Source organism: Pleurodeles waltl, chromosome 11, assembly GCF_031143425.1.
Source record: "Pleurodeles waltl isolate 20211129_DDA chromosome 11, aPleWal1.hap1.20221129, whole genome shotgun sequence".
NCBI classification, from domain to species: domain Eukaryota; kingdom Metazoa; phylum Chordata; class Amphibia; order Caudata; family Salamandridae; genus Pleurodeles; species Pleurodeles waltl.
The window spans coordinates 19,560,304-19,585,232 of record NC_090450.1 but is presented as its reverse complement, the minus strand read 5'-3'; the positions used below and the strand labels follow the sequence as shown (position 1 = coordinate 19,585,232).

At 45.8% G+C, this 24,929-nt stretch overlaps 1 protein-coding gene across 2 annotated transcripts in view; it reads right to left on the bottom strand.

Annotated features, from left to right (window-relative positions):
* The window catches only part of FYTTD1 (forty-two-three domain containing 1), a 152,090-nt gene that overhangs the window by 79,775 nt on the left and 47,386 nt on the right, over positions 1–24,929 (bottom strand). For both annotated transcript variants that reach the window (XM_069212840.1, XM_069212841.1), the window contains exon 4: positions 15,145–15,242. In XM_069212840.1, coding sequence (XP_069068941.1) covers positions 15,145–15,242 — 98 coding nt within the window. The remainder of the gene's footprint in view (positions 1–15,144; positions 15,243–24,929) is intronic.

The following is a 24,929-nucleotide window of genomic DNA, read 5'->3' as shown; positions in this document are numbered from 1 at the left end:
AGAAAATAGAACAAAGGTATTGGAGTAGCTGGCATATCTTAAAAAAAAAAAATGCAAGTTGCTGAGAAGTTAAACACACCCCATCACCTTTATTGCAGATTTTTTGTCTCTTGAAGTAGTCAAGCTAATGGCGTCTTCCAGTGGAGTTATCACCCAGCTTACCAAAGGTCAACATTTTCTACTGTCAATCCATTTGCAACCGAAAATCGTCTTTTGTATTTTTGTTTTCTCAGCAATAGAATGTTTGAGGACATATTTCGACTCTATAGACTGAGACAATCCATTGTACTAGTTTCCCTTTTATTTGTGCAATAAGATAAGCTACGATGAGGGTATACCAACTCCAGTTTTGTTGGCTTCTTTGTCTCCAGTCAGACATTTAAGGCATGGGTGTTTCAACTAAAAGAAAAAGGATCGAGGGAAAGAGCAGTGAATTGTAGACTGAAGAATAAAGAGCTGTACCTTTGCGATAGACCCTTCACCCAAAGCAATTTGAATGAGGTTGTGTTGAATTTCTTTAAATTTCTCGATGGTAGAAGTCTGGGTTGCTCCTCTAAGACACTGGTGGTGAGAGGGCCCTGAAAACACTACAAATGTGAAAGCTACTTACTGCTGGAGCACTGGGTTGCTGCCAATTCACCTTGATTATATTATCCTCCCTTCTCCCTCCCCCCCCTCCCTCCAAATATGGCATCAACTAAAGATTTGCTGTGCCTCTTCCTAGTTTTCTAGAACAAGCATAGTTGTAAAAACTGATATTTTTTTTCTTACCCTGTATGTAGGAAGTTGGCTCTGTATGCACTATTTCAAAGTAAGGAATAGTATGCACAGAGTCCAAGGGTTCCTGTAGGAAGTTGGCTCTGTATGTGCTATTTCAAAGTAAGGAATAGCATGCACAGAGTCCAAGGGTTCCCATTAGAGGTAAGATAGTGGCAAAAAGAGATAATACTAATGCTCTATTTTGTGGTAGTGTGGTCGAGCAGTAGGCTTATCAAAGGAGTAGTGTTAAGCATTTGTTGTACATACACACAGGCAATAAATGAGGAACACACACTCAGAGACAAATCCAGCCAATAGGTTTTGTTATAGAAAAATATCTTTTCTTAGTTTATTTTAAGAACCACAGGTTCAAATTCTACATGTAATATCTCATTTAGGAACTTTGAATAATTACAGTAGCATATATACTTTTCACATAAAACACCAAAAGCTGTTTTAAAAGTGGACACTTAGTGCAATTTTCACAGTTCCTGGGGGAGGTAAAGAATTGTTAGTTTTAGCAGGTAAGTAAACCACCTACGGGGTTGAGATTGGGGTCCAAGGTAGACCACCGTTGGGGGTTCAGAGCAACCCCAAAGTTACCACAACAGCAGCTCAGGGCCGGTCAGGTGCAGAGTTCAAAGTGGTGCCGAAAACGCATAGGCTTCAATGGAGAGAAGGGGGTGCCCCGGTTCCGGTCTGCCAGCAGGTAAGTACTCGCGTCTTCGGAGGGCAGACCAGGGGGGTTTTGTAGGGCACCGGGGGGGACACAAGTCCACACAGAAAGTACACCCTCAGCAGCGCGGGGGCGGCCGGGTGCAGTGTGCAAACACGCGTCAGGTTTTCAATAGTTTCCTATGAGAGACCAAGGGCTCTCTTCAGTGATTCAGGCAGGCGGGGGGGGGGGGGGGCTCCTCGGGGTAGCCACCACCTGGACAAGGGAGAGGGCCTCCTGGGGGTCACTCCTGCCCTAGAGTTCCGATCCTTCAGGTGCTGGGGGCTGCGGGGTGCAGGGTCTTTTCCAGCCGTCGGGAAATTAGAGTTCAGGCAGTCGCGGTCAGGGGGAGCCTCGGGATTCCCTCTGCAGGCGTCGCTGTGGGGGCTCAGGGGGGACAACTTTGGTTACTCACGGTCTTGGAGTCGCCGGAGGGTCCTCCCTGAGGTGTTGGTTCTCCACCAGTCGAGTCTGGGTCGCCGGGTGCAGTGTTGCAAGTCTCACGCTTCTTGCGGGGAGTTGCAGGGGTCTTTAAATCTGCTCCTTTGAAACAAAGTTGCAGTCTTTTTGGAGCAGGGCCGCTGTCCTCGGGAGTTTCTTGTCTTTCTTGAAGCAGGGCAGTCCTCTGAGGATTCAGAGGTCGCTGGTCCCTTGGAAAGCGTCGCTGGAGCAGGTTTCTTTGGAAGGCAGGAGACAGGCCGGTAGGACTGGGGCCAAAGCAGTTGGTGTCTTCTGTTCTTCTTCTGCAGGGGGTTTTTCAGCTCAGCAGTCCTCTTCTTCTTGTAGTTTCAGGAATCTAAATTCTTAGGTTCAGGGAAGCCCTTAAATACTAAATTTAAGGGCGTGTTTTGGTCTGGGGGGTTAGTAGCCAATGTCTACTAGCCCTGAGGGTGGGTACACCCTCTTTGTGCCTCCTCCCAAGGGGAGGGGGTCACATTCCTATCCCTATTGGGGGAATCCTCCATCTGCAATATGGAGGATTTCTAAAAGTTAGAGTCACTTCAGCTCAGGACACCTTAGGGGCTGTCCTGACTGGCCAGTGACTCCTCCTTGTTTTTCTCATTATCTCCTCCGGCCTTGCCACCAAAAGTGGGGCCGTGGCCGGAGGGGGCGGGCAACTCCACTAGCTGGAGCGCCCTGCAGTGCTGGAACAAAGGGGGTAAGCCTTTGAGGCTCACCGCCAGGTGTTACAGCTCCTGCCTGGGGGAGGTGATAGCATCTCCACCCAGTGCAGGCTTTGTTACAGGCCACAGAGTGACAAAGGCACTCTCCCCATGTGGCCAGCAACATGTCTCGGTTGTGGCAGGCTGCTGGAACCAGTAAGCCTACACAGACAGTCGGTTAAGGTTTCAGGGGGCACCTCTAAGGTGCCCTCTGGGGTGTATTTCACAATAAAATGTACATTGGCATCAGTGTGCATTTATTGTGCTGAGAAGTTTGATACCAAACTTCCCAGTTTTCAGTGTAGCCATTATGGTGCTGTGGAGTCCGTGTTTGACAGACCCCCAGACCATATACTCTTATGGCTACCCTGCACTTACAATGTCTAAGGTTTGGCTTAGACACTGTAGGGGCACAGTGCTCATGCACTGGTGCCCTCACCTATGGTATAGTGCACCCTGCCTTAGGGCTGTAAGGCCTACTAGAGGGGTGACATATATACTGCATAGGCAGTGTGAGGTTGGCATGGCACCCTGAGGGGAGTGCCATGTCGACTTACTCGTTTTGTTCTCACCAGCACACACAAGCTGGCAAGCAGTGTGTCTGTGCTGAGTGAGGGGTCCCTAGGGTGGCATAAGATATGCTGCAGCCCTTAGAGACCTTCCCTGGCATCAGGGCCCTTGGTACCAGGGGTACCAGTTACAAGGGACTTACCTGGATGCCAGGGTGTGCCAATTGTGGAATCAAAAGTACAGGTTAGGGAAAGAACACTGGTGCTGGGGCCTGGTTACCAGGCCTCAGCACACTTTCAATTCAAAACATAGCATCAGCAAAGGCAGAAAGTCAGGGGGTAACCATGCCAAGGAGGCATTTCCTTACACACCCCCCCCCCCCCCCCCCCCCCCCCAAACGAAAGAGGATGAGACGAACCTTTCCCAAGAGAGTCTTCATTTTCTAAGTGGAAGAACCTGGAAAGGCCATCTGCATTGGCATGGGCAGTCCCAGGTCTATGTTCCACTATAAAGTCCATTCCCTGTAGGGAGATGGACCACCTCAACAGTTTTGGATTTTCACCTTTCATTTGCATCAGCCATCTGAGAGGTCTGTGGTCAGTCTGAACTAGGAAGTGAGTCCCAAAGAGGTATGGTCTCAGCTTCTTCAGGGACCAAACCACAGCAAAGGCCTCCCTCTCAATGGCACTCCAACGCTGCTCCCTGGGGAGTAACCTCCTGCTAATGAAAGCAACAGGCTGGTCAAGGCCATCATCATTTGTTTGGGACAAAACTGCCCCTATCCCATGTTCAGAGGCATCTGTCTGCACAATGAACTGCTTGGAGTAATCTGGAGCTTTTAGAATTGGTGCTGTGCACATTGCTTGTTTCAGGGTGTCAAAGGCCTGTTGGCATTCTACAGTCCAGTTTACTTTCTTGGGCATTTTCTTGGAGGTGAGTTCTGTGAGGGCTGTCACAATGGATCCATATCCCTTCACAAACCTCCTATAGTACCCAGTCAAGCCAAGGAATGCCCTGACTTGAGTCTGGGTTTTTGGAGCTGCCCAGTCCAGAATAGTGTGGATCTTAGGCTGGAGTGGCTGAACTTGGCCTCCACCTACAAGGTGTCCCAAGTAAACCACAGTTCCCTGCCCTATCTGGCATTTGGATGCCTTGATAGAGAGGCCTGCAGATTGCAGAGCCTTCAAAACCTTCTTCAGGTGGACCAGGTGATCCTGCCAGTTGGAGCTAAAGACAGCAATATCGTCAAGATAAGCTGCACTAAAGGACTCCAAGCCAGCAAGGACTTGATTCACCAACCTTTGGAAGGTGGCAGGGGCATTCTTTAAACCAAAGGGCATAACAGTGAACTGATAATGCCCATCAGGTGTGGAGAATGCGGTCTTTTGTTTTGCTCCAGGTGCCATTTTGAATTGCCAGTACCCTGCTGTTAAGTCAAAGGTACTTAAGAATTTGGCAGCACCTTATTTGTCTATCAGCTCATCAGCTCTAGGAATGGGATGGGCATCTGTCTTGGTGACAGAATTAAGTCCTCTGTTGTCCACACAAAACCTCATCTCTCTCTTTCCATCTTTGGTGTGAGGTTTGGGGACTAAGACCACTGGGCTAGCCCAGGGGCTGTCAGAGTGCTCAATTACTCCCAATTCCAGCATCTTGTGGACTTCCACCTTGATGCTTTCCTTAACTTGGTCAGACTGTCTGAATATTTTGTTTTTGACAGGCATGCTGTCTCCTGTGTCCACATCATGGGTACACAGGTGTGTCTGACCAGGGGTTAGGGAAAAGAGCTCAGCAAACTGTCAGATTGCTGTTGGCTAGAGAGGGTGTCTGAATAGATCACTCCATCTACTGAGCCATCATTAGGGTTTGATGACAGAAGATCAGGGAGAGGCTCACTCTCAGCTTCTTGATCCTCATCTGTTACCATTAACAGATTTACATCAGCCCTGTCATGGAAGAGCTTAAGGCGGTTCACATGGATCACCCTCTTGGGGCTCCTGCTTGTGCCCAGGTCCACCAGGTAGGTGACCTGACTCTTCCTCTCTAGCACTGGGTAAGGGCCACTCCATCTGTCCTGAAGTGCCCTGGGAGCCACAGGCTCTGTAAGGAAATGCCTCCTTGGCATGGTTGCCCCCTGACTTTTTGCCTTTGCTGATGCTATGTTTACAATTGAAAGTGTGCTGAGGCCTGCTAACCAGGCCCCAGCACCAGTGTTCTTTCCCTAACCTGTACTTTTGTATCCACAATTGGCAGACCCTGGCATCCAGATAAGTCCCTTGTAACTGGTACTTCTAGTACCAAGGGCCCTGATGCCAAGGAAGGTCTCTAAGGGCTGCAGCATGTCTTATGCCACCCTGGAGACCTCTCACTCAGCACAGACACACTGCTTGCCAGCTTGTGTGTGCTAGTGAGGACAAAACGAGTAAGTCGACATGGCACTCCCCTCAGGGTGCCATGCCAGCCTCTCACTGCCTATGCAGTATAGGTAAGACACCCCTCTAGCAGGCCTTACAGCCCTAAGGCAGGGTGCACTATACCATAGGTGAGGGTACAAGTGCATGAGCATGGTACCCCTACAGTGTCTAAACAAAACCTTAGACATTGTAAGTGCAGGGTAGCCATAAGAGTATATGGTCTGGGAGTTTGTCAAACACGAACTCCACAGCACCATAATGGCTACACTGAAAACTGGGAAGTTTGGTATCAAACTTCTCAGCACAATAAATGCACACTGATGCCAGTGTACATTTTATTGTAAAATACACCACAGAGGGCACCTTAGAGGTGCCCCCTGAAACTTAACCGACTGTCTGTGTAGGCTGACTAGTTCCAGCAGCCTGCCACACCAGAGACATGTTGCTGGCCCCATGGGGAGAGTGCCTTTGTCACTCTGAGGCCAGTAACAAAGCCTGCACTGGGTGGAGATGCTAACACCTCCCCCAGGCAGGAGCTGTGACACCTGGCGGTGAGCCTCAAAGGCTCACCCCTTTGTCACAGCCCAGCAGGGCACTCCAGCTTAGTGGAGTTGCCCGCCCCCTCCGGCCACGGCCCCCACTTTTGGCGGCAAGGCTGGAGGGAACAAAGAAAGCAACAAGGAGGAGTCACTGGCCAGTCAGGACAGCCCCTAAGGTGTCCTGAGCTGAGGTGACTCTGACTTTTAGAAATCCTCCATCTTGCAGATGGAGGATTCCCCCAATAGGGTTAGGATTGTGACCCCCTCCCCTTGGGAGGAGGCACAAAGAGGGTGTACCCACCCTCAGGGCTAGTAGCCATTGGCTACTAACCCCCCCAGACCTAAACACGCCCTTAAATTTAGTATTTAAGGGCTACCCTGAACCCTAGAAAATTAGATTCCTGCAACTACAAGAAGAAGGACTGCCTAGCTGAAAACCCCTGCAGAGGAAGACCAGAAGACAACTGCCTTGGCTCCAGAAACTCACCGGCCTGTCTCCTGCCTTCCAAAGATCCTGCTCCAGCGACGCCTTCCAAAGGGACCAGCGACCTCGACATCCTCTGAGGACTGCCCCTACTTCGAAAAGACAAGAAACTCCAGAGGACAGCGGACCTGCTCCAAGAAAGGCTGCAACTTTGTTTCCAGCAGCCTTGAAAGAACCCTGCAAGCTCCCCGCAAGAAGCGTGAGACTTGCAACACTGCACCCGGCGACCCCGACTCGGCTGGTGGAGATCCAACACCTCAGGAGGGACCCCCGGACTACTCTGATACTGTGAGTACCAAAACCTGTCCCCCCTGAGCCCCCACAGCGCCGCCTGCAGAGGGAATCCCGAGGCTTCCCCTGACCGCGACTCTTTGAATCCTAAGTCCCGACGCCTGGGAGAGACCCTGCACCCGCAGCCCCCAGGACCTGAAGGACCGGACTTTCACTGGAGAAGTGACCCCCAGGAGTCCCTCTCCCTTGCCCAAGTGGAGGTTTCCCCGAGGAATCCCCCCCTTGCCTGCCTGCAGCGCTGAAGAGATCCCGAGATCTCTCATAGACTAACATTGCGGACCCGACGCTTGTTTCTACACTGCACCCGGCCGCCCCCGCGCCGCTGAGGGTGAAATTTCTGTGTGGGCTTGTGTCCCCCCCGGTGCCCTACAAAACCCCCCTGGTCTGCCCTCCGAAGACGCGGGTACTTACCTGCAAGCAGACCGGAACCGGGGCACCCCCTTCTCTCCATTCTAGCCTATGTGTTTTGGGCACCACTTTGAACTCTGCACCTGACCGGCCCTGAGCTGCTGGTGTGGTGACTTTGGGGTTGCTCTGAACCCCCAACGGTGGGCTACCTTGGACCAAGAACTGAACCCTGTAAGTGTCTTACTTACCTGGTAAAACTAACAAAAACTTACCTCCCCCAGGAACTGTGAAAATTGCACTAAGTGTCCACTTTTAAAGTAGCTATTTGTCAATAACTTGAAAAGTATACATGCAATTGAAATGATTCAAAGTTCCTAATGTACTTACCTGCAATACCTTTCAAACAAGATATTACATGTTAAATTTGAACCTGTGGTTCTTAAAATAAACCAAGAAAAGATATTTTTCTATACAAAAACCTATTGGCTGGATTTGTCTCTGAGTGTGTGTACCTCATTTATTGTCTATGTGTATGTACAACAAATGCTTAACACTACTCCTTGGATAAGCCTACTGCTCGACCACACTACCACAAAATAGAGCATTAGTATTATCTCTTTTTACCACTATTTTACCTCTAAGGGGAACCCTTGGACTCTGTGCATGCTATTCCTCACTTTGAAATAGCACACACAGAGCCAACTTCCTACAGGCTCCAAAACCCAGACTTTCTGCCCTGGTTGAAATTCAACTAGTGCAGCCTTTTGGTCATACCAAAACTTCTGGAGCTGTTGGCTGGCCTCAAGGTTTTTACTTGCCTTTTCCATGTACTCTGCCATCCTTGAGCGAAGGCCAAGTACATAGTCCACTATGTCTTGTTTAGGCTCATGAAGAGGTCTCTCCAGGCCTTCTTTCACAAGAGCTAGTGGTCCCCTTAAAGGGTGGCCAAACAGAAGGTCAAAGGGTGAGAATCCTACTCCCTTCTGAGGCACCTCTCTGTAAGCGAAAAGCAGACAAGGGAAGAGGACATCCCATCTCCTTTTGAGTTTTTCTGGGAGCCCCATGATCATGCCCTTTAATGTCTTGTTGAATCTCTCAACAAGGCCATTAGTTTGTGGATGATATGGTGTAGTGAATTTATAAGTCACTCCACACTCATTCTACATGTGTTTCAGATATGCTGACATGAAGTTGGTACCTCTGTCAAACACCACCTCCTTAGGGAAACCCACTCTGGTAAAGATATCAATGAGGGCCTTGGCTACTGCAGGGGCAGTAGTCGACCTAAGGGGAATAGCTTCAGGATACCTAGTAGCATGATCCACTACTACTAGGATGTACATATTTCCTGAGGCTGTGGGAGGTTCAAGTGGACCCACTATGTCCACACCCACTCTTTCAAAGGGGACCCCCACCACTGGAAGTGGAATGAGGGGGGCCTTTGGATGTCCACCTGTCTTACCACTGGCTTGACAGGTGGTACAGGAGACACAACACTCCTTAACTTTCTGGGACATGTTGGGCCAGTAGAAGTGGTTGACTAACCTCTCCCACGTCTTGGTTTGTCCCAAATGCCCAGCAAGGGGAATATCATGGGCTAAGGTCAGAATAAACTCTCTGAACCCCTGAGGCACTACCACTCTCCTAGTGGCACCAGGTTTGGGATCTCTTGCCTCAGTGTACAGGAGTCCATCTTCCCAATAGACCCTATGTGTTCCAGTTTTCTTGCCATTGGACTCTTCAGCAGCTTGCTGCCTAAGGCCTTCAAGAGGGACAGGTTTCTTGTCCCTTACACAACTCTTCCCTTGAGGGTCCCCCTGGGCCCAAGAGCTCAACCTGATAAGGTTCCAGCTCCATAGGCTCAGTTCTCTCAGAGGGCAGAACTTCTTCCTGAGAAGAGAGGTTCTCTTTTTGGTGTTGTGTTGCAGCTGGTTTCCCAGCTGGCTTTCCTTGTCTCTTGGTAGGCTGGGCCCTTTTTCCAGACTCCAGCTCTACTTTTTCACCCTGTGCCTTGCACTGTGCCCTTGTCTTGACACACACCAGTTCAGGGATACCCAGCATGGCTGCATGGGTTTTCAGTTCTACCTCAGGCCATGCTGAGGACTCCAGGTCATTTCCAAGCAAACAGTCTACTGGGATATTGGAGGAGACCACCACCTGTTTCAGGCCATTGACCCCTCCCCACTCTAAAGTTACCATAGCCATGGGATGTACTTTAGTCTGATTGTCAGCGTTGGTGACTGGATAAGTTTGTCCAGCCAGGTATGGACCAGGGGAAACCAGTTTCTCTGTCACCATGGCGACACTGGCACCTGTATCCCTCAGGCCTTCTACACTTGTCCCATTAATTAAGAGCTGCTGCCTGTATTTTTGCATGTTAGGAGGCCAGGCAGCCAGTGTGGCTAAATCCACCCCACCCTCAGAGACTAATGTAGCTTCAGTGTGACACCTGATTTGCTCTGGGCACACTGTTGATCCCACTTGGAGACTGGCCATTACAGTTTTAGCTGGAGTGGAGTTAGAAGTGGTATTTTTCTGGGGACAGGCCTTGTCTCCAGTTTGGTGTCCAGGCTGATTACAGCTACGACACCAGGCCTTTTTGGGATCAAAGTTTTTACCCTTGTACCCAAAATTGTTTTGTGAAGAGGCTCTGGGCCCACCCTCCTGTGCAGGTTTTTGGGGGCCTGTAGAAGACTCTTTACTATTTTTGTTTTTCGCTGTCTCACCACCCTTCCCCTGGGGAGGTTTTGTGACCCCTTTCTTTTGGTCACCCCCTGTGGAAGTTTTGGACACCCTAGTCTTGACCCAATGGTCCGCCTTCTTTCCCAATTCTTGGGGAGAAATTGGTCCTAGGTCTACCAGATGCTGATGCAGGTTATCACTGAAACAATTACTTAATAGGTGTTCTTTCACAAATAAATTGTACAGCCCATCATAATTACTTACACCACTGCCTTGAATCCAACCATCTAGTGTTTTTACTGAGTAGTCTACAAAGTCAACCCAGGTCTGGCTCGAGGATTTTTGAGCCCCCCTGAATCTAATCCTATACTCCTCAGTGGAGAATCCAAAGCCCTCAATCAGGGTACCCTTCATGAGGTCATAAGATTCTGCATCTTTTCCAGAGAGTGTGAGGAGTCTATCCCTACACTTTCCTGTGAACATTTCCCAAAGGAGAGCACCCCAGTGAGATTTGTTCACTTTTCTGGTTACACAAGCCCTCTCAAAAGTTGTGAACCATTTGGTGATGTCATCACCATCTTCATATTTAGTTACAATCCCTTTAGGGATTTTCAACATGTCAGGAGAATCTCTGACCCTATTTAAGTTGCTGCCACCATTGATGGGTCCTAGGCCCATCTCTTGTCTTTCCCTTTCTATGGCTAGGATCGGTCTTTCCAAAGCCAATCTTTTGGCCATCCTGGCTAACTGGATGTCCTCTTCACTGGAGTTATCCTCAGTGATTTCAGAGAGGTTGGTCCCTCCTGTGAGGGAAGCAGCATCTCTGACTATTATGTTTGGAGTCAGGGCTTGAGAGGCCCTGTTCTCCCTAAATAGGACTGGTAGGGGGGAATTTTCCTCCAAGTCACTATCTTCATCCTCTGTGTTGCCATCCTCAGAGGGGTTGGCCTTTTCAAACTCTGCCAAGAGCTCCTGGAGTTGTAGTTTGGAAGGTCTGGGGCCCATTGCTATTTTCTTTATTTTACAGAGTGACCTTAGCTCCCTCATCTTAAGATGGAGGTAAGGTGTGGTGTCGAGTTCCACCACATTCACATCTGTACTAGACATTATGCTTCTAAAATTTGGAATACTTTTTAAGAATCTAAAAACTAGTTCTAGAATCTAATTCAAACTTTTAAACTCTAAAAGAAATGCTAACAGGGACTAACACAAGGCCCTAGCAGGACTTTTAAGAATTTAGAAAAATAGTTCAAATTGCAAAAATCAATTTCTAATGACAATTTTTTGAATTTGTTGTGTGATCAGGTATTGGCTGAGTAGTCCAGCAAATGCAAAGTCTTGTACCCCACCGCTGATCCACCAATGTAGGAAGTTGGCTCTGTATGCACTATTTCAAAGTAAGGAATAGTATGCACAGAGTCCAAGGGTTCCCTTTAGAGGTAAGATAGTGGCAAAAAGAGATAATACTAATGCTCTATTTTGTGGTAGTGTGGTCGAGCAGTAGGCTTATCAAAGGAGTAGTGTTAAGCATTTGTTGTACATACACACAGGCAATAAATGAGGAACACACACTCAGAGACAAATCCAGCCAATAGGTTTTGTTATAGAAAAATATATTTTCTTAGTTTATTTTAAGAACCACAGGTTCAAATTCTACATGTAATATCTCATTTGAAAGGTATTGCAGGTAAGTACTTTAGGAACTTTGAATAATTACAGTAGCATATATACTTTTCACATACAACACCAAAAGCTGTTTTAAAAGTGGACACAGTGCAATTTTCACAGTTCCTGGGGGAGGTAAAGTATTGTTAGTTTTAGCAGGTAAGTAAACCACCTACGGGGTTGAGATTGGGGTCCAAGTTAGCCCACTGTTGGGGGTTCAAAGCAACCCCAAAGTTACCACACCAGCAGCTCAGGGCCGGTCAGGTGCAGAGTTAAAAGTGGTGCCCAAAACGCATAGGCTTCAATGGAGAGAAGGGGGCGCCCCGGTTCCGGTCTGCCAGCAGGTAAGTACCCGCGTCTTCGGAGGGCAGACCAGGGGGGTTTTGTAGGGCACCGGGGGGGGGGGGGGGGGGGGGGGACACACAAGTCCACACAGAAAGTACACCCTCAGCAGCGCGGGGGCGGCCGGGTGCAGTGTGCAAACACGCGTCGGGTTTTCAATAGTTTCCTATGAGAGACCAAGGGGTCTCTTCAGCGATGAAGGCAGGCAAGGGGGGGGGGCTCCTCGGGGTAGCCACCACCTGGACAAGGGAGAGGGCCTCCTGGGGGTCCTCCTGCCCTGGAGTTCCGATCCTTCAGGTCCTGGGGGCTGCGGGTGCAGGGTCTTTTCCAGCCGTCGGGAAATTAGAGTTCAGGCAGTCGCGGTCAGGGGGAGCCTCGGGATTCCCTCTGCAGGCGTCGCTGTGGGGACTCAGGGGGGACAACTTTGGTTACTCACAGTCTTGGAGTCGCCGGAGGGTCCTCCCTGAGGTGTTGGTTCTCCACCAGTCGAGTCGGGGTCGCCAGGTGCAGTGTTGCAAGTCTCACGCTTCTTGCGGGGAGTTGCAGGGGTCTTTAAATCTGCTCCTTTGAAACAAAGTTGCAGTCTTTTTGGAGCAGGGCCGCTGTCCTCGGGAGTTTCTTGTCTTTCTTGAAGCAGGGCAGTCCTCTGAGGATTCAGAGGTCGCTGGTCCTTTGGAAAGCGTCGCTGGAGCAGGTTTCTTTGGAAGGCAGGAGACAGGCCGGTAGGACTGGGGCCAAAGCAGTTGGTGTCTTCTGTTCTTCTTCTGCAGGGGTTTTTCAGCTCAGCAGTCCTCTTCTTCTTGTAGTTTCAGGCATCTAAATTCTTAGGTTCAGGGAAGCCCTTAAATACTAAATTTAAGGGCGTGTTTAGGTCTGGGGGTTAGTAGCCAATGGCTACTAGCCCTGAGGGTGGGTACACCCTCTTTGTGCCTCCTCCCAAGGGGAGGGGGTCACATTCCTATCCCTATTGGGGGAAATCCTCCATCTGCAAGATGGAGGATTTCTAAAAGTTAGAGTCACTTCAGCTCAGGACACCTTAGGGGCTGTCCTGACTGGCCAGTGACTCCTCCTTGTTATTCTCATTATCTCCTCCGGCCTTGCCGCCAAAAGTGGGGCCGTGGCCGGAGGGGGCGGGCAACTCCACTAGCTGGAGTGCCCTGCGGTGCTGGAACAAAGGGGGTAAGCCTTTGAGGCCCACCGCCAGGTGTTACAGCTCCTGCCTGGGGAAGGTGATAGCATCTCCACCCAGTGCAGGCTTTGTTACAGGCCACAGAGTGACAGAGGCACTCTCCCCATGTGGCCAGCAACATGTCTCGGTTGTGGCAGGCTGCTGGAACCAGTCAGCCTACACAGATAGTCGGTTAAGGTTTCAGGGGGCACCTCTAAGGTGCCCTCTGGGGTGTATTTCACAATAAAATGTACACTGGCATCAGTGTGCATTTATTGTGCTGAGAAGTTTGATACCAAACTTCCCAGTTTTCAGTGTAGCCATTATGGTGCTGTGGAGTCCGTGTTTGACAGACTCCCAGACCATATACTCTTATGGCTACCCTGCACTTACAATGTTCAAGGTTTGGCTTAGACACTGTAGGGGCACAGTGCTCATGCACTGGTGCCCTCACCTATGGTATAGTGCACCCTGCCTTAGGGCTGTAAGGCCTACTAGAGGGGTGACTTATCTATACTGCATAGGCAGTGTGAGGTTGGCATGGCACCCTGAGGGGAGTGCCATGTCGACTTACTCGTTTTGTTCTCACCAGCACACACAAGCTGGCAAGCAGTGTGTCTGTGCTGAGTGAGGGGTCCCTAGGGTGGCATAAGATATGCTGCAGCCCTTAGAGACCTTCCCTGGCATCAGGGCCCTTGGTACCAGGGGTACCAGTTACAAGGGACTTACCTGGATGCCAGGGTGTGCCAATTGTGGAATCAAAAGTACAGGTTAGGGAAAGAACACTGGTGATGGGCCTGGTTAGCAGGCCTCAGCACACTTTCAATTCAAAACATAGCATCAGCAAAGGCAAAAAGTCAGGGGGTAACCATGTCAAGGAGGCATTTCCTTACACTATAGAACAGAAGAGGCTTTTGCCCCAATAAAATTCTTTCAGCAGCGTACGTCGCTCAAGACAAGAAACTGATTACAGCGATGTCATGCCTTCAATAGAGGCTGCTACTAGAGCACACAGCAAATTCTAGAGCACACAACAAATTCTAGAGCCTTATATGTGCACTGGATGGAAAGACCTACAAGCCAAGCCAGTCTGGACGTACAGTTTCAGCAGGATCTGACACTACAAATGGATGGATGTTTCACTATCTGACTATCACTCACCGTAAACACTGCTCAGTGTCAAGTGCCAGGGAATTCAAACTTTTACTAAACATCTTTGTGGCTGCGATAGAACTGCAGACTGCTCTTCACAGCACCCACCCCCTCCCTACCACAACCCCTTCACCCCCCATCCATACTTCCCTCCCCCACCATGGTACTTCTTACTTCAAGATTTTAAGGAACACACAGAAAATGGAGCACAACCATCCTAAAAGTTTATGTAGAGGAAACACTCAAAAACTTCATTAGTAACCTGGCAGAGGTAACAGCAACAGTATGAAAGAATAAATAAAATGTTTGATGTCTATTTTAAAAAAAGAATTCAGTTAAAAACTAACACATGCGTTTTCTTAAGTAGCTGTGAGTGTATGGCCCCATATTTTGGGGACAAGCCTCATTGATATTTTCCAAAGTGTGTGGGGCTCATAGATGGAAATAAAGGATAAAATTAGTGGGGAAATATTAGATAGGTAAGGGAACAACTACTGCTGCTTCACTTCATCCAGATGTTTATGGAAGGACCAAATGAGTCATAAACATAACACCTAAGTAATGCATCAAGTTCAGGTGGTTCTTTTTGTTATTGTAGAATAGGTTGCTCTTTAAGAAATGGCTAAGATGCAAAATACATTATACCACATAATATGCTAAAAAAAAGATATGCATGAAATGTGCAAACTGAATGCACCCATATAGCCCTGGTACGTAGGTTAAGCATTAGTGGTAAGTAGTCCAAGCTACATAGTAGTTTCATCCGTCTCACAATGTTAATACTTTCATCTGAATCAGATGCAATACAGGTTTTTAGAAGACAAACTCAAGATCCCAACCTCCTCCCCGACACACAATCTTCAGTGCACAGCACCATACATATTTATCATTCTACCTGTAGAAATCTCTCACCTCCTCGGCAACGGCCACTGCAGACCTGGCATTGGTTTCCTCCACTCTGGGGACCTCGGAGGGGTAATACTCCTTTTGTACATCGGACGCTGTATGCTCTTTCGATAAATAAAAAGATATGAAAGATCATTCTCCCCATTCTGCCTTTCCACCCACTCACAGTTAATGCTTGAGACATCTGATCTGAAGGGTTTAAAATGCTGGGAAATATTCAGAGAGGTGAAGGGTGTCTGTCAGCAAGAATTACCTTTTAATATCTCTCCACTCTAAAATACCATCCCTGCACTTCTATTGGCTGGCCTAGAAAAACTAAAATAACCTGTCACTAACTACAACCTTCACATGGCCATCACCTATAAAGCACTGCATATAGCTGAGAGAGGACAACTACTCACAATCTTATCACCTGCAGGCTGTGGAATCAGTAAAATCTTGCTCTCCTTTCATCTGCTATTCTCCAAACTGAACAACCTTAAACACTACATTCGGTCTTTATTACGCTTCCTTTCAAGGCACCATAACCAAGATAGTTTGTGTCAACATACAATCTTCAAAGTTCACAGGTTGATTTACCCTAGAACCCAGGATACCACAATTCCACCTATGCCAATCTGGGATTCATTTAATCAAGCTAAATATGATGCAACTTTTTCAGTGGCAGGATAACGGGGTGCCAAGAGAAAATGCCAGAATTGAGAAGCGGACCAGATTAGAATAAAGACTTACATGGAGCCAAGATGTCCTTACAGCTACACAGCACCAGTGTAATTCAATCATACATTAAGCATGGATTCTGAACCTTCAGATGTTAAACTTTTAACAGTCAAAAGTCCAGGGATGTCACATTCACTCCTCCAACATCTGGAATTTGATCACATAAGCAGTTGTCATGCTATGCATACTATTATGTAACCATACAGTAGATTTTATAGCTCATGTACAGTTCAAATTGCATCTACACACAGCAAACATTGCATAACTTCTAGCAATCCACGTTTGACCACAAGGTTATACTCGGCTGTCCATTACATAGGATTACTTCCATAAAGGGGGAAGTTCGGAAAGCCCACATGAGCAGTCTAACACAAAAGAGTCTTGGAAGCTGCTAAACGTGTTAGGAAAGCCTACAAGTCAGTCTAGTCTTAACAGTCAATAGTAAGCACATCAAGAATGGCAGACAAGCTGCTCTAGATGAGCTTTGAGAAAGTGACTTTGGCTTGCAATGTTTAGCAATTCAGTTGGAATCAAAAGCAAGTCACCTGCCTACTGATACATGACCCATCCTTAATATTGGAAAGCTAACATGAAGTAAATCTAACCAGACCGATGTTGAAATTTCACTGCAGGGGGACATTAATATAGCATTAGTTTACACCATTTCAGTCAATCATGTTTACCAAGCATTCCAACACAAAAATGTCTCTTTGGATTAGGGATGTTTTTTGGAGCTTTTTTTTACCCCACCTAACTAAAAAGCTTTTCCACAAATCTATTCTAACATCTAGTGGCGGATGGGCCCAATAGAGGAGGGGGTGCAGAAAATGGGCAAAGGCACTACAGAACACAGGAGACAGAAATTAAGAAGCACTGCTGCATTGGGCAGTGGTGGTTGGGTGCTGCAGAAGGAAGAGAGCAGACTTTGATAGAGGGCATGTCTGGACATTTAAAAACGTGGAGTTAGAAACTGATTGAACTAGTTGGTCTCCACTATGTGCAAACATCAATTTTGGTCTACACTACACAAATCAGAATCACCACCACCAAGTTTTAGACTATGTGTGGTCAGTGGCAGACATCCACGCCCAGAACACATCATCTTGGTAGCGTCTAATACTTTGAACACTTATGTAGCAAAGTAGGGGTTGTCTGGCTACTCATATTGTCGTCCAAATACAGTCCAACAGGAGTCTTCAGCTGTAATTTGAGCTCTGGGAGGCCGATCCATTATAAGCAGAAAAGACTGCATGCATAGAATTTCAGAGACCTATATTTTCTCGAAACATTAAGACCCCATATGGCAGAAGAGCCTTCAAGCAAATAGGGTGCTGTGATCTTTTTTGGTACAAGTCTGCATTTGTTTTGCTGCAAGATGAATCCAATGAGTGACTCTTGCAGAAGACATTGTGGTAGTTCAACCAGTTTGAGATAGGTACATCCATGAGGCTTTACAGATAGTGAAATTAACTTGAAATCTTAAAAAGGGTTGAGGCTCTATGGTGGCATGCTTTGGATGGTGAAATTATATACTTAAGACACATGCATGACACCTAGGCATATCTACCTACTCAATAGATCTTTGAGTTGGTAGAACCCTCCAGTTTCATCAAGAACATTATGTTATAAGTCACCTTAACAAGGGACAGATCCTTGACCAGTAGTGACATTACATTTTGGTAAGCTGAATAAAACTCCAGTCTGCAATGGAAACCTCACACCTCCAGAATTCCCAAAGTTCTTGAATGCCAAATCAATGGCAGACTCACTCTATACAATTTCCAGTAAAACATAGTAAAGCACAGTTGTCCCGAAGAAGCATACATGTTGAATTCTTATAAGTTTAGATAACTAATTGCTTTGGAATCACTAAAATTCAGTGATAGCAGGACAGAAAGGATAATCTGCTACCACTGCTGAACAAGGGTCTTAAAACTGGGCAAAGCATCATGGATTAAAAATATATTTTTTTTAATCCAATATAGCCATATTAATTAAGACTATAAAATCTAACACTAGGTTGTTTAATTGTATCCCTTTCTTCAGAGAGCAGTGGCTGGACAGGCGAAAAGTAAAGAGGACTTTCTATGATCAATCTAGATTGAAAGCATTCCCCTCATCCCTTCATCGTGGCCCAGGGGATTTTCTTTTCTCTCTCTCAGGCAAGAAGCCGACTAAGTGCATTGATTATTTTTCTTTATCAAGCTGAAGAAATACATCTGTAAAACAAAGAAGGGTCATAAGCTTCAACTGCCATTTGTGAGGTGCAAGGAACAACTTCAGCAAAGTAAAGGGAAGTTAACAGCTAACGAGCACTGAGAATATCTCTTTAATCTTCAGATGATTTATGTGGTGCTATCACTAACAGGGATATTGAACCCAACAAAGTCCCAAAACAATTTTGAAGTGCAGACTATTGGTCAACTGCATCCCTTTGAAGTTCCTAAAAATAGGCCAATTTGCAAGGCTTCCATTTTCAGAGAGGCTAATGTAACCTGACAAACGCAGGAGACAATGAGACTATCCTTTTGTCCGTGAGCGACGATGCATGGCCAATCCATTTCAGTGCTTTTGGCTTTTATTCTCACAGGTGAAACTTATACAATTTCCAGAGAGCTGTCCAGTAGAGCTGTGCAGTAAGGAAATGGCAGACTGAATGTGGGAAGGAGGTCTCTGTAGAGAGCACAAACAGGCAACAAACTGAAGCCAAACCAGTGCGGATACTTCAGACATAACAGCATTGTAGTCTCACTCACCTCAGAAGTGCACAGATGCTAACAAGTCTGCGGGATGATGGCTTGTGAGCTGTAAGACAGGCACAGCAGATACATTTTGCCGGTGGCCCCATCACCCAGTAGTATCCTGCAGGCCAGTGGATCTTTACCTTTTGACTTCTGTGGACCCCCACTTAAACATTACTGGAACATGGAAAACCCCCTTGAATCATTATTGGAACCCGATGATCCCCAATCAGTCATTGACGGAAGGCCACAGCACTGGCCTAAGCACTTTCAATGATTTGAACTGCAAAATAATACACACAAAGATACAGAAACAAGTATTCATCACACAAGTATGCAAATGATGAAAGATTTAATTCACAAATATTTCAATATAATCCAAATTTTAAAAGTAAGATGGGAGGTTTTCTAAATTCAACTGAGGCCACCAATCACCCGTACTATATTCTGCCTGATGCACTTGCACTGCTTCCACAGTTCAATCTGAGGCTACTAACAAATTGTATTCCCCAATTTCAAATTCCTACACATGTACAGAACATTTTCAACTGCAGTTTGCTTCCTTATATACACTTGATCTGTTAATATTTTATTTTATGAGCAATCACGGACCCCAGAGTAGGCTTTGCGGAGCCCAAGGGATCCCCGATTCACAGGATAACACACACTACTGTTGCTTTATTGCCTAAATTTCACTTGTGCCCCTGAATAGGGGGGCCTCATCTTTGACGGAGTACTGTGAAGGGCCGAATCTGCTGCCTGACTCTGCAATGGTGTGGAGGGTACGGCTGGAGTGGTGCAAGACTGGTGAGAGGTGGAAGTGCCTGGGGTCGGAGACTACAGCTTTATCACCTTAAGTGGTGTAGGCCCTTGCCCAAACATCTGCTGGGGGAACTGGACTGGCAGGACTCATCGGGACGAGGGCCTACTCCCACTCCCGGAACCAAAGTGGCACTATCCGACCTGAGGCATCTCCACTGCCAAGTTTATGAACTGGTTAAGAGGGATGGAAAGATGTACAAAATTTGAGGAACCCATTTATAAGGTCAGAGGCTGCCCTCTTCAACACAGAACGAGTTAGGGGGTGTTGGTAGGAGCATTATGGCATTCATCACAGGAGACGATTGGACTGCTTTGATGCATTCTATCATTGATGTAGGAAATGTATTGCACGGTGTATCCCAAAGATGCATTTTCACGTATTGGACTGCTCCTGTATTAAAACAAATAAAATACGGTTTATAAATTATTATCATTATTTTTTTTTTAAAGCAGCTATACGCAATAAGAATTAACTCCAAAATGACCATCTGAAATCAGAATAAATTATGTTCAGACTGCAAAAGTCTAAGGTATACCGGATACCACTTGTCATTTTAAGGGCAAACACACACTTTCCAACCGTAAGCAGCTTGCTATTTAGAAAAGGCTTATTATTCAGATCCGATTGTAGATTTGGTGGAGATTTGTGGAAATTTGGAGGCACATCATGGGGAGGGATTCTGGAGATAGGCTCAAGGCATGAGATTCAAAATAACTTTGAATACACATTGGTTTTACTGACTGAAAGGCTACTCTTTGTAAGAAGGGAAAAGCTATTTTTTATGGACTAAAAAGAAACAGAATTTTCAAACCGAATCATGAAGATTTATTGACTGTGTATTGAGGGGAGGGGGTGAAGATGTGGTGACAAGCTGGAGCTCAATATTCAATGCATGCCTCCTCAAGGAATTATGTATATATATAAAAAAAAAAAGTCTGCTTCACATTGATGTATGGCCTAAAAACTCTTGCAATCTTGTGAAAACAAATAAGTACCCTTTTGTTTGCTGGAAATCAAAACATGTAAGGACTAGGCAGTCTTCACCCCCCATTTGTGTTTTTTTATTTCCAAGACTTCAAACGTACCTGTATGGAGTTTTATCCCCAAGCAGACCGTCTTTTACTTTGTCCTGAATGTCCAAATAAAAGGGACATCTGCCCCTACACCTGGTCATTAATTGCCCTGTCATTAAATATTTGCAAATATGAAGTTGCTGGACATAAACCTCTGTAGCTGCTTAAGAACAGCTTCTTTAGCTTCTGAAGTAATAACTGAATTTTTTCAGCTTTATCTTGAGACGGACAAGGTTAACTTTTCCAAACAGTCTCAATTTTACAAACTCAAGCAGGACAGAGCAGTGCAAGAACTGCAAGGCTTCCGCAAAATACAGGTAATTTGATACTTCTTTACTCCTGTTAAAAACCTCTGCCTAGTGACATTGTACATTCACTGGTAGATTTCCAAGAATTCTGAATGTTCTCACTTGGGGTGCAACATTTTGGATACTGTATATTCAGAATGGGACAAGCCCATGATCGAATACTACACAGTCCAGAAAGTGCTTTGAGGGTGTTGAGGCAGGCCTAGAATATTTTTTGGCAGCAAAGGATATGCAAAAATATCAAGCTCTTCACTTTTTTTTTTTTTTTTTTTTACAACGGTAAAAACTGCTAGTGAGGTGGATCTCCATCGCCCATATTGGAGGTCAATGGATTTATACGACTAACGCAGAAACTAGACTCTTAGCCATGGTAATAATGATAGACTGGTTGGCTGAGTGGTCTCAAGCTTTGTTTTAATTAGATAACCAGAAGAGAGTCTAATACAGATTGCATAAGCAAATTGAGTATCTCATTTACCAAGTTCACCCCCCCCCCTCCCGAGTATGCAGTGCATTGAAGAATAACCTCCTCAGTTGGCACAGGCCAAGTTGAAGCTATGTAGGACCAATAAATGCAGATGTGGTAGGGAAAGAGAAAATAAAAAGTGAGGCTTTAGATGAACAATCACCTAGGGATCTACACAGATTTAAAACACAAAACAAAAAAAAAAAACAAAAAAAAAACAAAAAAAACACACAGAAGGCAAGTAAGGGGATTGATTCAACTGTCAAGACCGAAAAGAAACATTTACATGGCTCACACTCCTGGCCTCAGAGTGAAACCAATGGTTCAATGATGTCAGTTTGCTTTAAAGAGTGCAATTCAACCTCTGCTATCAGAGGACGTAACGAATCCAATAGTGCATGAGCCTTTGCAAAAAGGGTTCACTATATTTAATGAATAAGCATTCATAGAAGGGCGAGGTGCAGAATCCTCTACTGGAGTTTGAGAAGCTCTTTTTTTTTTTCACCGAAATGTGAAGCAATTCCAAAACCAAAGTGTGTGTCTGGCTTCAACTCCAATGGAGTAAGAAGGTTTCTTTGTACCACATTTCGTGGCTTAAGCATGAGAGGCACTTGGACAAAAGGACTAAGGTCAATGGCATGACCACTGCTGAACACCTACCACTCCATACTGATATTGGCTAAAACATACTATGGGTTCACAACAAGATGAGGAGAAATAATCCAAGCATGCACACTTGTGAAAAATCCCGTCCTGAAGACTGATAACTGCAGTCCCTCTGCAGGTCTTCAAATCACCAAGATGGATAAGGTAAGCAGGCATCTCTTACAACAGCATGAAAAACATGTATTCTTTAGTGCACCATAAAGTTTCATCTCCCCATTCTCCCCCACCCACAACAGAGAGAAATAAGAAACTCTGAATAAATATGTATAAAATATGCCTTTGATGGACTTGTCAGGAATTTATTTCCACTAAAATCCAGCCTTCAGAAAGTTTGGATCCAACAGCAACACCACAAAACCAATATGGTCCTCATGACCAAAGACTGACCACGTAGTCGATATCCGGAGCTGCTGCTTCTCTTACTGAGAGAACTATGCAAGAGAGTTTTGTGTGGGCTATCTTTTGAAAATGTGAAGCAAGATCTTACACCACTGCCTTCAAAAGTTAAGGTTAACCACTCGAGTGGACATTCTTAAAGATACAAGATCCTGCTTCAAGAAAAATCGCACCCCTCTAAGTCTAAATTTTGAGCGTGGACTAACATATCCACCTACTAACACACGAAGGAGAGAAAGGATTAACTCCTCTACTCTACCTGTTGAGCTTTTCTTCAATGTTACTTTCGGATGCCATTCCTGTTGATTGTATAAGCCGTTCTCAGACATCGTTTTACATCTGTCCTGGTGGGACTTAAAGCTCTCCTTTATCAGACCAGGAATTACATTTAATGCTCTCTAAACTGAGGGTCACATGTGACAAGAGGCGCAAAAACAATATTCAAAATATTTCAAAAGGTGACCAGCCTAGTCCTTGCCTTCAAAATGATTAATTAAAAACGCAATATTCCTTTATACCCAAAAAAATTGAAATACTTACATGTTTCTTTTCCTTACGTTTTTTTTATTGGTGGCATACCATAAATAACACTTTGAACTTCCACAGTCAAACAAAAAGCAATCTAAAGATTTACAGGAAACTGGAAAACTAATAACTCCCTCAAACAGCTTCCATCACACATACAACACTGGCAGAAGGCCGGACTGTGACTACCAGCCTTTTGGCTTTGCCAATGCTGGTTTTATTTTGTTATTGCTTTTTCAAAACTTTCCTCTTGATGAAGCTGCTTTCTTAAATAAAAAATAAAATAAAAAATAAAATAAAAATGTTTGTCTCAAAAAGTACACTATTCCACGGATGTCTCCAACATTAAGGGAACTATTTGTGTACAGATGTGATTCTTGTGAAAGGCCAGAATGGCATCACTCACTAGGAACTGAAGAGGGCTGACAAACTGTGCCAAGCTGTAATGGACAGAAGGAAATGGTCAAAGGATTTTTTTTTTTTTTGGACGGGGGTGGCTGTAACTCCCATGTAACTGTATGTAACAAAACAAATTGCCATATCACTCCTTTGGTCACAGTAAAAAAACAAAAAAACAAAAAAAACACAATCTGTGCCACTAGCACAGATAGCTATGTATTACTTCAAGTACTGAAGGAGATAATGTCATCCTCCCTGCAAACTTTTATTTACTCCTAATGCTGGGCACTTTCAACAGCTGACATTTTGCTTTAACTACTGGGCATAATGAGGCACTGTTGTGGGCTACCATTAATCGGATATATTTCTGCTTGACTGACAAACTAAGTTGATCAGGTCTCCCATGATACTGAATTCTGTTGTTCAGCAAACATTCTCAACAATTACCTCTCAAATTCTGATATAGCATTCTAATAAATCTTTGCACAATCAACATGAGCATAGATTTGAAGTCATGCTAGTCTTCAGGCATTTGATATTAAAAAACGGACTGCAAAGCTGGGAAGGATCGGGTGGTTTCCCAAGAAAGCAGCATTCATGTAGGTCTGGTCTAAGCAGACTTATTTTACTGCCCCCCTGTTCATGGGGAACCTTGGTCTTTATGGTGGGCCCCTTCCAGCGTGGAAGGCTACTCCGCCCCAATCAGGTAGCTGGAGTGTCTTTGAATTTCTCCTGTATGGAGATGTTACGCTAGTCGCAGCTTGTGGAGGCAACCTGATGAGACCTCCAAAGAGGTGGTCATCCGTTTCTGCCAAGCTAGGTTCCTGAAATGGTTGGCAGAGGAGCAACATGAGAGACTGATGAAAAGAGTTTTTTTAAACCCCCACACACAGATCACTGAGAAGGGCCTCAAAGTGTGGCGACATCCCGGCATGAGTAAGAAATGACCAGAGGACATTGAACATTGATGCATTCAAATAAGGTACTAGCATGCAAAATTAATTTGAAAACAGACTACTGCTGCAGTGGCAAAAACAGTTGAGGAAAAGGATGACTGGCTGTCTGGTAGGGTGAGTGGGTTTAGAGAAAATGCTTCCAGAATCTTATGCCAAAGCGTAGATATTTGTGAGCCAGGACAAACTCAGAGAGGCCTTGGAGGAAATGGCAGGTTTTAAAGAGCAGTGCTATAAAACACAATAAAGTGGATTCCAGGTTTCAGACAAAGGGTAACATGCGAAAGAGGGCTACAGGGCAGGTACGGAGCATTCCCTCTAGTTGGCCTTAGGAGTACTTCCGTAGTGAAACAATTCACTGTGAACTGGTGGATCGCGGAATGAGGGTCTCCTATGTTGGTACAGGAGGATTTCAGACTACCCTCTGGCATTAGGTGAATAGACCCTTTCTTCTCTTTGCTAATCAAGTCATAAAGAAACTCTGGGAATGGATAGTGAGGCACTAGTTCCAAGAACATTTTTGGCGATAACTCCCCCCTCTGATGGGAGTATGGAGGTCAGTTGTCTGAGGGGTACTGATCTAGCCTCCACCTTTCCGACTCTTGGACCTTTTACTGCATTGCAATGGTCTTATTTAATAGTTAAGAATAAAGTGGCCACCAGTGGATGGTGATGGACAACAAAAAACATTACGTTTTTCTTGTCTGCTAACTAGTTTCAT